We start from the raw sequence: 16,395 nt of genomic DNA on the forward strand, positions 1-16,395 counted from the left end.
GCACACATTCACCCACACTCTAACACACCCCCTATATACACTGCACCCCCCCACCATATTCTGCACCACCCAGTGGCGTAAGTTTGTCCCAGTCGCCCGGAGGCAAGATATATATTGGTGCCCCCCTATATTTATATATATATATATATATATATATATTTATTACACAGAATATATATGTTGAGTATCCCTTATCCAAAATCCCAAATTTTTGGGTCCCCTACTGAGATAATGACATATATATTATATATTATGTGTGTATATAGATATATTATATAGATATATAATATAATATATATGTATATGTGTCATTATCTCAGTAGGGGAACCAAAAATTTATGATTTCGAATCTTGGATAAGGGATACTCAACCTGTATACTAAATATATATACTAGGTGATTCATCGTGCCCTACGGGCGCTCTTCACACCGTCGTAAGGGGCTACGCCCCCTTAACCCTTGCACACCCTTGTGGCGTGGAATATTTTTATTATATGGAGTATTACATCCAATCATAATTGTGTGAGTGGTTAAATATTGCATGGACAAAGGGCGTGCAATGGTTAAGGGGTCGTAGCCCCTTGCAACGGCGTGAACAGCGCACGCAGGGCCTGGTGAATCACCTAGTATGTGCTTTGGTTGGGGAAGTAGGGGGTGCGGGGAAGAGGCGGATGGGATCCTGGGGTGCCACGGGAGGGGCGGTTGTGGTGGGGCCGCAAGTGGGGGAGGGTGCGTGGGTGCTGTGGGTGGTGGTCCGGACCCGCTTCAGGTGGGGAAGGAGCAGTTGCGGGGTTGCCCCAGGTGGGGGAGGGGTGGCTGCGGTGGTGCGGCGTCGCTGCGGGTGGAAGAGGGGGTCCGGAGCTATCGCGTGTGCTGGAGGGGGAGTGTGGGGGTGACACGGATGGGGCTCGGAGGTACTGTGAGTGGGGGAGGGGCGGGTAATGCTTCTCCTCCTGTCAGCAGCTAAGCTGCTGTCCTCCCTTTGGCAGTGGCTCTCCTGGAGACTTGCACAGCAGGCAGTCACTATTGTTTGCGCCGGTGTCCCAACGCGCCGCATTACAGGGAAGAAGATGTACGCAATAAACTACAGGTCCCAGCAGCCCTAAGGGGTGGAATGCTGCGGCGCTAAGGGCTGCTGGGAGCTGTCGTTTATGTAGTGCGTCTACTTCCCTGTAATGCGGCGCGTTGGGACACTGGTGATAACAATAGAGACTGGCTGGCAGAACTGAGTGACTGGCTGAATCAATATAAAAGGTGAAAGTGCTGTGCAGTGTGTGTGTGTTTGTATATATATGTGTGTGTGTGTGTGTGTGTGTGTGTGTGTGTGTGTGTATGTGTGACTGTCTGTATAATGTGTGTAAGCGTCATGGTACAGGGGGCGTTACGTGTGTAAGCGTCACTGGTACAGGGGGCGTTATGTGTGTAAGCGTCACTGGTACAGGAGGCGTTATGTGTGTAAGTGGCACTGGCACAGGGGGCGTTACGTATGTAAGCGGTACTGGTAGAGGGGGGCGTTATGTGTGTAAGCAGTACTGGTAGAGGGGGCATTACGTGTGTAAGCGTCTCTGGTACAGGAGGCATTACGTGTCTAAGCGGCACTGGCACAGGGGGCGTTACGTGTGTAAGTGTCACTGGTACAGGGGGCGTTACGTGTGTAAGCGGTACTGGTAGAGGGGGCATTACGTGTGTAAGCGTCACTGGTACAGGGGGGGGGGCGTGACATGTGTAAGCGTCACTGGTTCAGGGGGCATTATATGTGTAAGTGTCTCTACTACAGGGGTCATTATGTGCGCTGTGCGTTTGTAAAGTATGCGAGGGTGCAAATTTATAGTTTGCAGGGGGGCGCCGAACACTCTAGCAACGGCCCTGACTGCACACCCACTGTACTGCGCTGCACTGTCACCTTTTACATTGATTCAGCGTCCAGACATTACCCTCCGCGATATCACGCACTCTATCCGCTACATTAACCATCTCGGGGCTTCAAGGCCGGCAGCCCAGGTGCTGTGTTGCGGAGTCAGGGCCTCTGGGGATCTGGGCGCGGTTGTGGCGGGGAGGCACTTCTGTGACATCACACGCAGAGGAGGCTCCGGGGTTCAGAGAGTATGCGGTGCAGGGAGGCCTATGAAAGTCTTCCGCTGCGCCGCTTTCATACACATCTATGCTGGTTGCCGCAGCAGCTTTTTTTCCACCTGCGGCGCGGCTAGGGAGTGGGGATTGTTGATGCCGGAGGGGGCAGGTGGACTGGCAGCAAGACATTGGTGGTCATTCCGAGTTGATCGTTCGCTATCAGTTTTTAGCAGCTATGCAAACGCAAAGCCGCCGCCCACTGGGAGTGTATTTTAGCTTAGCAGAAGTGCGAACGAAGGGATCGGAGAGCGGGTCCAAAAATATTTTGTGCAGTTTCAGAGTAGCTTCAGACCTACTCGGCGCTTGCGATCACTTCAGACCATTTAGTTCCTGATTTGACTTCACAAACACGCCCTGCGTTCGCCCAGCCACCACTGCGTTTTTCCGAACACTCCCTGAAAATGGTCAGTTGACACCCAGAAACGCCCTCTTCCTGTCAATCACTCAGAAACCTGGCAACTGTATCACACATAATATACTGCACACATGCCCACTAGGTTTAATGTGTATCTGCCATGCATAGGTTTTAATTTTTGAGACTTTGTGATAGTGTAGGACCTGCATGAAGGTGGGGTACCTTGGCGAGCGGTATGCAGGCTTCTGTGCATTGGCCAATTCACTAACTAAACCCCCATCATTTATTTATTGATGTTGTGAGGATAAGTGAGCTTGCTATGGTGAGTGCTGAACTTTCTGTCTGTATATATTTGGGTTGGTGGCCATGGGCTGCATGCACCCCACCCTATGAGTGGTGAGTGCAGATATTGCACCCCGCTTCTGGGGTGGCGAGTGCTGTGGTTTTCTAGATTTGTTTGTATATATATATATACATGCATTATATCCGGCACTCCAATAGTAGTAATAGATTCAATTTGCTGAGGTGCCCTCCTGGTTAACTCAAGTGGAATCCCTATACAGACAGGTACATTGCGGCGCCACTCAAACAGTCTGCTTCAGTGGCTAAGGAAAAGTCCGTTTACTGAGGCAACATGTTTCGGGGAACCTCCCCTTTCTCAGGGCCTGAGGACAGGGATTTTCCTAGAAACATGTTGCTCCAATAAATAAACATTTTCCTTAGCCACTGAAGCAGACTATTCGAGTGCCGCCACAATGTACCTGTCTATAAATATATATATATATATATATATATATATATATATACGGTATAAGGCTAACACTACACAGGTACACACACAGACGCTCGCACGCACGCACGCACGCACGCACACACACACACACACACATATGCAGGCTTTTAACAAGCAAAGCAATAATACACTTTACACATATTACAGATGATTTATGCTGCATTTTATAAAACAGATTATAATGTGACAAGAGGACAGCAAACTTTGTTCACTTTACAATGCCACAATTGCTTAGTCTAAAATTTCACTGTAACATTCCCTTGGATTGTGCTGTGGATTTATTGATATGTGGTCATATTAGATTATCCTTAAACAGTATAGGAACATTTATATTGATGGTCTCTTTTGAACTAGAGATGAGCGCCTGAAATTTTTCGGGTTTTGTGTTTTGGTTTTGGGTTCGGTTCCGCGGCCGTGTTTTGGGTTCGAACGCGTTTTGGCAAAACCTCACCGAATTATTTTTGTCGGATTCGGGTGTGTTTTGGATTCGGGTGTTTTTTTCCAAAAACACTAAAAAACAGCTTAAATCATAGAATTTGGGGGTCATTTTGATCCCAAAGTATTATTAACCTCAAAAACCATAATTTACACTCATTTTCAGTCTATTCTGAATACCTCACACCTCACAATATTATTTTTAGTCCTAAAATTTGCACCGAGGTCGCTGTGTGAGTAAGATAAGCGACCCTAGTGGCCGACACAAACACCGGGCCCATCTAGGAGTGGCACTGCAGTGTCACGCAGGATGTCCCTTCCAAAAAACCCTCCCCAAACAGCACATGACGCAAAGAAAAAAAGAGGCGCAATGAGGTAGCTGTGTGAGTAAGATTAGCGACCCTAGTGGCCGACACAAACACCGGGCCCATCTAGGAGTTGCATTTTTGTTCTCCATATTTTAATAGGCACAACTAAAAGGCACCTCAGGTAAACAATGGAGATGGATGGATTGGATACTAGTATACAATTATGGACGGGCTGCCGAGTGCCGACACAGAGGTAGCCACAGCCGTGAACTACCGCACTGTACTGTGTCTGCTGCTAATATATAGACTGGTTGATAAAGAGATAGTATACTCGTAACTAGTATGTATGTATAAAGAAAGAAAAAAAAACCACGGTTAGGTGGTATATACAATTATGGACGGGCTGCCGAGTGCCGACACAGAGGTAGCCACAGCCGTGAACTACCGCACTGTACTGTGTCTGCTGCTAATATATAGACTGGTTGATAAAGAGATAGTATACTCGTAACTAGTATGTATGTATAAAGAAAGAAAAAAAAACCACGGTTAGGTCACTGGTATATACAATTATGGACGGGCTGCCGAGTGCCGACACAGAGGTAGCCACAGCCGTGAACTACCGCACTGTACTGTGTCTGCTGCTAATATATAGACTGGTTGATAAAGAGATAGTATACTCGTAACTAGTATGTATGTATAAAGAAAGAAAAAAAAACCACGGTTAGGTCACTGGTATATACAATTATGGACGGGCTGCCGAGTGCCGACACAGAGGTAGCCACAGCCGTGAACTACCGCACTGTACTGTGTCTGCTGCTAATATATAGACTGGTTGATAAAGAGATAGTATACTCGTAACTAGTATGTATGTATAAAGAAAGAAAAAAAAACCACGGTTAGGTGGTATATACAATTATGGACGGGCTGCCGAGTGCCGACACAGAGGTAGCCACAGCCGTGAACTACCGCACTGTACTGTGTCTGCTGCTAATATATAGACTGGTTGATAAAGAGATAGTATACTCGTAACTAGTATGTATGTATAAAGAAAGAAAAAAAAACCACGGTTAGGTCACTGGTATATACAATTATGGACGGGCTGCCGAGTGCCGACACAGAGGTAGCCACAGCCGTGAACTACCGCACTGTACACTGGTTGATAAAGAGATAGTAGTATACTCGTAACAACTAGTATGACTGACTATGACGGTATAAAGAATGAAAAAAAAACCACGGTTAGGTGGTATATATTATAATACAATTATGGATGGACGGACTGCCTGCCGAGTGCCGACACAGAGGTAGCCACAGCCGTGAACTACCGCACTGTACACTGGTTGATAAAGAGATAGTAGTATACTCGTAACAACTAGTATGACTGACTATGACGGTATAAAGAATGAAAAAAAAACCACGGTTAGGTGGTATATATTATAATACAATTATGGATGGACGGACTGCCTGCCGACTGCCGACACAGAGGTAGCCACAGCCGTGAACTACCGCACTGTACACTGGTTGATAAAGAGATAGTAGTATACTCGTAACAACTAGTATGACACTATGACGGTATAAAGAATGAAAAAAAAACCACGGTTAGGTGGTATATATTATAATACAATTATGGATGGACGGACTGCCTGCCGACTGCCGACACAGAGGTAGCCACAGCCGTGAACTACCGCTCTGTACACTGGTTGATAAAGAGATAGTAGTATACTCGTAACAACTAGTATGACACTATGACGGTATAAAGAATGAAAAAAAAACCACGGTTAGGTGGTATATATTATAATAATACAATTATGGATGGACGGACTGCCTGCCGACTGCCGACACAGAGGTAGCCACAGCCGTGAACTACCGCACTGTACACTGGTTGATAAAGAGATAGTAGTATACTCGTAACAACTAGTATGACTATGACGACGGTATAAAGAAAGAAAAAAAAATACCACGGTTAGGTGGTATATAATTATACAATTATGGATGGACGGACTGCCTGCCGAGTGCCGACTGCCGACACAGAGGTAGCCACAGCCGTGAACTACCGCACTGTACTGTGTCTGCTGCTAATATAGACTGGTTGATAAAGAGATAGTATACAACAATATACTACTATACTGGTGGTCAGGCACTGGTCACCACTAGTCACACTGGCAGTGGCACTCCTGCAGCAAAAGTGTGCACTGTTTAATTTTAAATTAATATAATATTATGTACTCCTGGCTCCTGCTATAACAACCTGCAGTGCTCCCCAGTCTCCCCCACAATTATTATAAGCTTTTATACATTGATGTGCAGCACACTGGGCTGAGCTGAGTGCACACAGACTGAGTCACACTGTGTGACTGCTGTGTATCGTTTTTTTCAGGCAGAGAACGGATATAGCAGAGAACGGATATATTAAATAAAAGTTAACTTAACAACAACTGCACTGGTCACTGTGGTAAACTCTGTCTGCACAATCTCTCTCTCTCTCTCTCTCTTCTAATCTATTCTAATGGAGAGGACGCCAGCCACGTCCTCTCCCTATCAATCTCAATGCACGTGTGAAAATGGCGGCGACGCGCGGCTCCTTATATAGAATCCGAGTCTCGCGAGAATCCGACAGCGTCATGATGACGTTCGGGCGCGCTCGGGTTAACCGAGCAAGGCGGGAAGATCCGAGTCGCTCGGACCCGTGAAAAAAAAAGTGAAGTTCGTGCGGGTTCGGATTCAAAGAAACCGAACCCGCTCATCTCTATTTTAAACAAAGGTAAACTGTAACTGACCTGAACAAACTCATTCACAATGTTCTTGAAATCAATCTGCAGGATGTTTCCCAGGAGAGGCAGGGGTCGTGGACCTGGGGGGGTCCCAGATTTTTGTCTTTGTCTCATCCATAGAGTCACCAAGAAAGTTATACTGAAGATCAGAAACAGTGTCCCAAATCCAGCAACCTCCATATTTGTTTTGATACGGAGACAAGCTGAGGCTTGATTTAGACTTTGAAGTGCAAACAGTTGGGTATGTCTGAAATTTGCCCATAGTCTCACATTTCATAAATAGCACTTGTCATGTGTTTCAGCTTTTATAAATTACCTAACAGTGGATGATCTAAAGTAGAGATGTGCACCGACCCCCGTGTTTTGGATCTGCATTAAATTTGTGTTTTGGTTTTGCCAAAAATGCTCTCATGTATTCTGGTTTTGGTTTTGTATCTGTATTTTTTTTTCTCCAAAAATGTATAAAAATGCTAAAATCACATAATTTGGGCCTACAGTATTATTAACATTGATAACATTAATTTCCAGTTAATTTTGACCACCTCAAAGCTTACTATACTGTTCAAAAACATAGGCCAATGGCTGGCTGGCTAAACTAAGCAACAAAGAGCAGCACAAACAAACAGGCAATTTAGTAATGGATTGGCAATAAGTACCCACTCAAACCAACTCGCAAGTACTTTCAACTGAAAATAATCAAACACAGAAATTTACTAAGAATCCTGTGTGCAATATCATTACTCAAAAGTAGTAGTAGTTAACAAACACCAAAGAAAAAAACCATACCTTGTGTAAAATAGCAACAGCAGACATGGATTCCCCATACACAAGTGCACATGTCCCAAGCATATGTCTCTTCTCCATGCCCAATCCCTCCTGAGGGCCACTGATGACACAGTTAAATATTGATTGAATTACAGTGCGGGACACACAGTGCAGGTCAGACACAGTGTGGGTTGGATACAGTGCTGGTTACATTGAGAGTTGGATACAGTGCAGATTTGATATAGTGTGGGTCAGATACTGTGCAGGTTACAGTGCGGCCTGGATATCGAAAAGGATACAGTGCAGATTGAAAACAGTGGGTCGGATACAATGCGGGTTACAGTGCAGGTTGGAGACAGTGGGGTAACAGTGCAGGTCATATACAGTGTGGTTTGGATACAGAAGGACATGAAAGATAAAGATAAATATAATATGATATGTGACTAAACACAGTATAAACGTTAGATAGCATTTCCTCTTTATTACTTTTAGTTATGGCCCCATGTTGCCATGTTTCCTGGTGGCAGTGAGGACATCATTGTCTTGAGTTGCAACTTTAAAGACAGTGAGAAAGTGAGCATCAAAACTGGACCATGGAAGAATGTGGCCTGGTCTGATGCATCAATTTTTCTTTTACTTCATGTGGGCAGCCCGGTGCATGTGCATTGTTTTGATGGGGAAGAGATGCACCAGAATGTACTATGGGAAGAAGGTAAGCCGGCTGAGGCAGTGTGTTGCCCTGGACAATATTCTGCTGGGAAATGGGTCCTGGCATTTATGTGGATGATACTTTAACATGTACCACCTAAGTAAACATTGTTGAAGACCAAGTCAACTGTACACCCCTTCATGTCAATGGTATCCATGAATGGTAGTGACCTCTTTCAGCAGGATAATGCACCCTGCAAAATTGCTCAGGTATGGTTTAAGGAACACGACAAAGAGTACAAGGTGTTGACTTGATCTCTAAATTTCCCCAGATCTTAATCTAATTGAACATCTGCAGGATTTGCAGGAAAAGCAAATTTGAGCCATGGAGGCCCCACCTTCCTACTAACAGGACTTAAATGATTTGCTGCAGATGTCTTGGTTTCAGATACCACAGGACACCTTCATAGGTTCTGTGTAGTCCATCTCTTGGTGGGTTAGAGCTGTTTTGAAAGCACAAAGGGAACCTGCACAATATTATGCAAGTGGTTTTAATGTTATGGCTCATGGGTGTATATTGTAATATAAATTATGGTATAGGGTATTTATAACCCCCAAGGAATACCCCCAGGAACTGTAAAGGGGTTAATAGGACTTGATGCTCTATCCGGAGCATAAGCAAATGATACAGCCTCTTGATTCATCTGGGTCACAAAGGGTTAAAAAGTGAGACTCATTTACCTCATGTACCCTGCCTCATCTTAGGACACTGAACTACAAGTAAGAAGTATAGTTTAAAGTTACAGTTCCCAGTAATCAAAAGTTACCTGTTCATCATAAGAAGGACACTTGCCTAACTGTCTGAAGGAACTCAGTGAGCATCTAGCCCCACCCTGTGGTTCAACTAGGATTGTCGCTCTTTTCTCATACTGACTTAACTACATTTCTGGAGGGGAAAATAAACTATTGACTGTGTCACATTAATTATGTGTTGGCCACTAGTAAAGGCTTCTTTGGAAACCGCGGCAATGTGTGTGCATCAACTAATTATATATGCATATATAAATATAGCCTCTGAATGGGACATTTACCAAAGTGTATCAACCTTGAACCCAGGTACAGTATACGTATATCTGTTGAATGTATTATTATTGTGGTATTACATTATGTTGTGACTCTGATAATTGTACTACAGAAATTACTTTTTAATACAAAATCGTAATATTGTTTTGTGGTCTGTCATTTATTTTACCAAGTGCCGCTTATCTTATCGGCTATATCACACTAACCAATTCTGAGTCCTTCAGTAATTCCTGCTTGCTCTATGGAGGATGGTGATCCCCAAAAGCTCCAAACTAAACCTGTCTCCCAAGAAGAAGAGAGGTGGAACATCTCAACCCACATACATCCCCGGTTAGTAACCGTACATACGACAACACATTTATTCTCAGGGAGTACAATTTGGCATCACAAACAGGATCAAAACCATAAGCAAGAATGTCATAAGAACACCCAGCAGTGGGAAACCTGCCAGTCAGTGACAATGCAGGGGGAGGACCAGTATAGATTCAAGCCCCAGCAGTACAAAGTATCCCAATAATGTTACCATATTATTTCAGAGCACCTTGGATGCCGAGGTATAGCGGGATGCCCCGAAGTCCAAGGGGAACACCTTCACAGAATTTTACAGGTGATCGACAAAGAAGAGGTACAAAAATCAGATGAAGTGCTCACCACCCAATTCTTTGAAGGAGCACTAGGTGAAGGTGTCCATACACAGCTACGCTTATTAAAGAGGCAGATGCCAGGCCAAACATTCCGGGACTTTAAAGAAGCAGCCATTATAGTAATAGGCACCAACATCAATCAGGAAGAAGAATTTCCTGAATTACTAGAATTTCGAGAGTGCACAGGCTCACAGGGAGCCATAGCACTGGCTACAGAAAAACTGGGACAGAGGAAGGACACAGTGATCAAAAGAGGTCAGATCCCGAATACCGATCCTATACATACATTGAAACAACAACTGGAAGAATTGATGGTAGGGATGGACGAAATGCAGCGGGAGATGCAAAAGATGTCTAGCCGGCAGATGTCTGCTATGAGCTAACCTGGGGGGAGATCAGAGAGGAATAGATCAGCGGGGTAGTGGTGGAACCCACCAAGGGGATCTGGACGGAGACACACCGATCAATTTGACGGGCAGGGACACCCCATTTGCAGACGATGCAGGGAATCCGGTCATGTGGAAAGACAATGCATGGATGCAGATCATTTAAACTCCAATGCCCCGAGGCCATGGCCTTGGGGAAACCAGATAGAATAGAGCTGGACCCGGCAGAATGGATTCCCTAATGCATTGGACTGTGCCCAGCAATCCCTGTTATCATCAATGGATGTAATTTGCAAACCAGTGTCTAAGCTAGAAACTGGATCGCAAATTATGACAATACAGTTAGCCACTCTTTGAAAAATTGGGACAATGACCCCCTTTTGTTACCTCCCCCTCTTGGCTCCAGCTCATAGCCAGCAATGGTTTCGAAATTTCATGTGTCGGGTATTGGGAAGCTGATGTGAAGATTGGGAAGACATCATTACCCAGGCAGGGCTGTTTAGTAACAGAAACAAGTAGACAACAGTGCCACCCATCATTTTCAGGATGAATATACTGAAACAGTGCCCAAATGAGTTGGTAGCAACACTAAGGGGAGAACTGACAAACACCACCTTGCAAGGTCAGTGGGTTCTCCAGAAGATGCTTAAGGTGTTGCAGGGGCATCAGCGCTTTGTATGAGCTACATGGGAAGTTGGTAAAGTCTGTCTCACGGAAAGAAGACCAGTGAAATTGCAACCAAATTCAGAGACAATCCTGTGGGGAAAGTGATGCAGTGGTTCGTTAGTGCCTTAGTATTGGTAAAAGACGGAAGGGTCCCCGTGCGAGTCATGAACCCCCATAACCATCCCGTAAAGCTCTACCGCAACCAACCATTAGCAAGATTATGGTCGACATAATTTCAAGATGTGTTGCACCCATGACCCCAGGTCGAGCAGCGTAGCGCAGTTGTCTGTAGTGAAACCGAAGTTGGCCCGACGGAAGAATGGTGGGATGACGTGCAGATTGGGGATGCAGAGACAACAGAGGAACAAAAGCACGGGTTTTCGAGATAGTAAGAGAACACAAAGAGGCATTCAGCAAAACTCCAGCTGATCTAGGTTTTGTCACGAAGATCCAGCACCTAATCCTCACAAAGGACGTACTTCCCATCAAAGAGAGACATCGGCCACTAGCACCGGTATTGTACCAGCCTGTTCAGAGGATGTTGGTGGACATGAAAATAAGTGGGGTTATTTGTGAGAGCCATAGTCAATGGGCTGCTCCAATGGTCTCGGTCCGAAAAAATGATTGACAGTTACACTTCTGTGTAGATTACCAGAAGCTGAATAACATCACTCATTGAGATGCGTATCCCTTACCCCGACAAGAGGAATCCCTAACCGCCCTTAAGTAAGCTAAATACTTCTCAACACTGGATTTGACTAGCGGTTAATGGCAGGTTTGGATGGCTGACAGTGAAATAGAAAAGATCGCTTTTACTACACCCATGGGCCTCTATAGATTTACACGCATGCCCTTCGGCCTCTGTAATGCTGCAGTAACCTTTCAGCAGATGATGGAGTATTGCTTAGGACACAAGAACTTAGAGATAGTCCTTCTCTACCTCGACGATGTGATTATATTCTCCAAAAACCTATGCTGACCACCTTCATCACCTACAGGAAGTGTTCCAACAGCTAATGAAGTATAGCCTAAAACTCAAACCATCCAAATGTCACCTTATGAAGCCACAAGTCCACTACCTAGGACATGTTGTAAGTGCCAATGGAGTGACACCCGATCCCAAGAAAACAGAGGCAGTAGACAAATGGCCCACCCGTAGATGGTAAAAGACATCCGCCGTTTCCTGGGATTCGTCGGGTACTACCAAAGATTCATACAAGACTTTGCCAAGATAGCTGCCCCTTTAACAGAACTGCTGTGAGGGATACCTAAGGAAGGGTATACCAAACAGATACCCATCAAGTGGAATGCCAACCGCCAAGCTGCCTTTAAGAAATTGAAAGAAGTTCTGACTGAAGTGCCCCTTTTAGCCTGTCCATATTACACCAGCCCGTTCTGGCTCTACAATGATGCGAGCAAACAAGGTCTCGGAGCTGTACTCGCTCAAAACCAGGAAGGTCAAGAACGCGTCATTGTATACACGAGTAGAAGTCTTCGAGGAACCAAAAGAAATTATGCAAACTACAGTTCCTTCAAGCTTGAATTCTTGGCGCTAGTCTGGGCCATGATGGAGAAGTTCCTTGTCTACCTCATTGCGACTCCATTCATAGCCATCACTGATTGCAATCCCCTTGTTCATCAGGCAACTTCCTGGCTGGGAGCATTGGAACAGCGGTGGGCATCTCGACTGGCCAACTTCCAGTTCCAAACAGAGTCTTGAAGTGGCCGTTGCAACGGCAATGCCAATGCCTTGTCTTGACTCCCAGGACCAGAGGGAAGGTCAGAGGAAGTGGATTCACAAGAACTGGGGTTAATCTCAGATTTCAGAGCATGGTGCCATCATCCTCCAGAGCAACCAATGGTAGCATCAGCTACTGTAGATACCCTTATGCCAAGAAAGGTAAGTGAGTGGATCCTGTGGCAAGAAGAGTGCCTTTAACTATGAAGAATGGAGATCTACATGGCTACTCACCAAAGACTGTCAAGAGCAGAAATAGAAACAGCCCCAGCAGAGTTGCTCCAGTTGTGGAGGCAGAGGGACTGACTGGATCTATATGACGGCCTGCTTGTCTGATATAGTACTTATCTGAGAACCTATTTTCCAACACAACAGATTGTAGTGCCCCAACAGGAGGTCGACCTGATCTTGGAAGCTTATCGCAACTAATCTGGCCATTTCGGTGGACAAAAGACTGAGATCAATCTCTGCAAATGCTTCTATTGGCACAACCTACGACAGGATGTGGAGAGATGGTGCAAAGATTGCGTGAATTGCAAAACACAGCAACCGCCAAGGCCCAGGCAAAAAGCCCCCCTCCATCCAATTGTCAGTACACGACTGATAGAAATTGTGTCGATAGACCATGTAAAGCTGGAACCTAGCAGCAACGGCTTAAACTACGCTCTCACCATCATTGATCACTATCCAAAATTTGCGGTGGCATTACCTGTCCGGGACTTTTCAGCCAAGACCACAGCCGACATCTTTTGGATGGCATTTGTCCGGCCCTACTGGTACCCACTCAGCATGCTCACGGACCAAGGACTGTCTTTTGAAGCACAACTTTTCAGTGAATAATGTGACCTGTAAGGGTGTAAAAAGCTACGAACCACCTACCACCCACAAAGTAATGAAGTCTGTGAACGCATGAACAAGACCCTAATTAATATGCTGCGAGACATACCCCAGGTCCAGAGACTGGACTGGCCTACCGTGCTGGCAGAATTAATCTTCATCTATAACAACACATGCCATGGGTCGACTGGCTACTTTCCATATTATCTGCTATTTGGGCGACCAGGACGACTTCTGGCTGACCTCCAATTTGATGTTTCTGGAGACGACACGCATACCCCGGGTCCAGAAACATCTTGGGTACACGAGCATCATGCAAGGTTGAAAGAAGCCAAAGAGATAGTCGATCAATGCATGGATGTACTGCGAAAACGCCAAAAGTGCAATTACGACAAGAATGCCAATGATGATCTGTAGGATGCTGAGTTCTCAAAAGAAATAATCGCCCATGGAGCAAGTTGGACCCCAAGTGGGAACCTGAACCGTATATCATCACCGTGGCACCCTGGTCTGAAGTAGCAAGAGAAGATGGTAGTCGGTCAAAACTAATCCACAAAGATCAATTCAAGTTGTATAATCATAAAGGAGCTGATGGGATTTCCGAGTGTGATGCCCAAAACCCAGAAGGCAATCCTCTACTTTCAAAAAAAAGCACACACCCTCATGTCGACCTTTTGACCTGTCGACCTACCACATGTCGACCTAGAAACCCTGTCAACCTTCCATCCCTGTCGACCTAGTGACTGTCGATCTATACTGGTCGACCTAAACATTGTCGACCTAGATAGTGTCGACCTTCAGACCGGATCCCGTACAATATCCCATACTTTTACTATCAGAAATATTCACCGCTATTGCTTATCACCAGGTACATTATTTTGTTAACACAATTACAACATTTTATCATGTATCTACTGTATATGAAATGTTTTCTTGTCTCTTTTGGTCTTTACTTCTGTAACATATTTACAGTTGTATTCTACTTGTACAGTTCTACAGAACCCGTGTGATGGATTATGAATAAAAGATAAAATATAACACTATATGTGACTATACACAGTTTAAACAGTACTACAGCTTTTCCTCTTTATTACTCTTAGTTATGGCCCATGTGGCCATGTTTTCTGATGGGTGTGAGGATACCAGTGTCTTGAGTGGCAATTATATTATTACAGTCAATATTCAGCTCCTAGGTGAAACCTGTACATTGCTGAAGCATACTCTTCTTGAAAATGAAGGGCCTGATCCATGGTTGTATGCAAGTGTTAGCACCACTGCGCCTTTGTATGCAGCAGCTGTACAAAATTATGTAAAAGCCACAGGAGACATCTTACGTAAAAAGACACCCACTGCAGACTTCTGTGATCCACTGCTGTATCCAAAGGCACAGCACTGGATCAACTGTGCAACCATTGGACTTCTGAGTCAGCCTCAGAAAGTCTGGCCAATTGACACTGCCAAGGTCAGGGAAGCTGCTAACAAGGAGGCAGCCCCATTTTCAGCATGCCCAGAAAACAGGGCAAACTTGCCTCCATTTTCTGGAATGCTTGGCAAACCTGCCCACAAACTTCTGCAGGATTTCAATCATGCTGAAGCTTTTGGGGCACTGCAATCAACGCCACTAGACCAGATTTGCGCAGTTTGGCTTCCACATATGCGCAGACCTGTACAAATCTGAGTTGTACATAAATATTGAATTTACAGAAATCTTGGATACTGTATTTGGGTCTATAAAGCTTTACATTGATAATAAATTTATCAATAATTTAAGAGAATGTTACAAGGACATCATCTCTAACGAGGTACAAATGATAGCTCATATTTGATAGGGGCATTTAAGAACCCAGCCATTCTTGGAGCAATATCAGAATCTGTGAATTCAGTCTTTGAAATCAGTTTAAAGTTCTGCAAAATGGTGGTAAGGAAAATGAAAAGTTCCATTCGAGCCAGGCTCTCCCCTGGGCAGATCCGTTTTCCTGTAACAAATAAGTATGTTTCAATTTAAATGGAATATGTAAAATAATAAATTAAATTCTATAATATATTTGATTGGTGTTGATTTGGTCTCAAATTAAATTGCAGCACTAATTTGTCGTTAAATTATCTTATATATATATCATCAGCAAAACAGTTTGATTGGTGTGTGACCCTGTTAATTCCTGGACTTGGAACTCATTGGTTTAATAGTGTAAACGTAATAACTATATGGATATCATAAGAATAAAACCATTGGCTAATAATCTACAGTACATTGCAAAGGGATACGGTTAATATCCTGAAAGTTGGAATCACAGCGCACAAGACACCGGTGGCGGAATCCCAACACACAGCGCAAGCCAGACACCGGAATCCTGAAGGGGGACAAAGCACCAATGCCGGAATCCAGACAGATGGGATCCTGATCATACACACAATAGACCGGGTAAATACTAAGCTGGGGATGGGTTTAGGTACCCCCCCCCCCCCCCGGGAGATTTAGGGTTAGGGTGTAAGGGCATGAGGGTTAGGTTTAGAGTGTGGGGAGGGGGGCTTAAGGTTAGGCACCAATGGGGAGGATTAGGGGTAGGCTGCAGGGGGGTTAGGCACCTTAAAGGGAGGGTTAGGGTAGGGTAACGGGAGGGTTAGAGCACTTGCCATTCCCTGCCGGGATTTCAACTGTTGGGATGCCGTTGTCGGTCTCATTACCGCCAGCACTCCGACGGGTGGTAGTCATGTGACCGCCGGTCGGCTGACCGACAGTCACATGACCTCCTCCATGAGCCCGATGGCTCACTATCCCGATGGTCGGCATGCCGACCAACAGGGACTATTTCCACTTGTGGGTGTCCACGACACCCATA

At 45.0% G+C, this 16,395-nt stretch overlaps 1 protein-coding gene across 1 annotated transcript in view; it reads right to left on the reverse strand.

Moving 5' to 3' along the window:
- Positions 1 to 16,395, reverse strand: part of LOC134949276 (cytochrome P450 2G1-like) — a 103,028-nt gene that overhangs the window by 21,417 nt on the left and 65,216 nt on the right. Inside the window, exon 9 of the mRNA XM_063937772.1 lies at positions 6,795 to 15,531. Coding sequence (XP_063793842.1) covers positions 15,350 to 15,531 — 182 coding nt within the window. The 3' untranslated portion in view covers positions 6,795 to 15,349. The remainder of the gene's footprint in view (positions 1 to 6,794; positions 15,532 to 16,395) is intronic.

The sequence above is a fragment of the Pseudophryne corroboree genome, chromosome 8, assembly GCF_028390025.1.
Source record: "Pseudophryne corroboree isolate aPseCor3 chromosome 8, aPseCor3.hap2, whole genome shotgun sequence".
NCBI classification, from domain to species: domain Eukaryota; kingdom Metazoa; phylum Chordata; class Amphibia; order Anura; family Myobatrachidae; genus Pseudophryne; species Pseudophryne corroboree.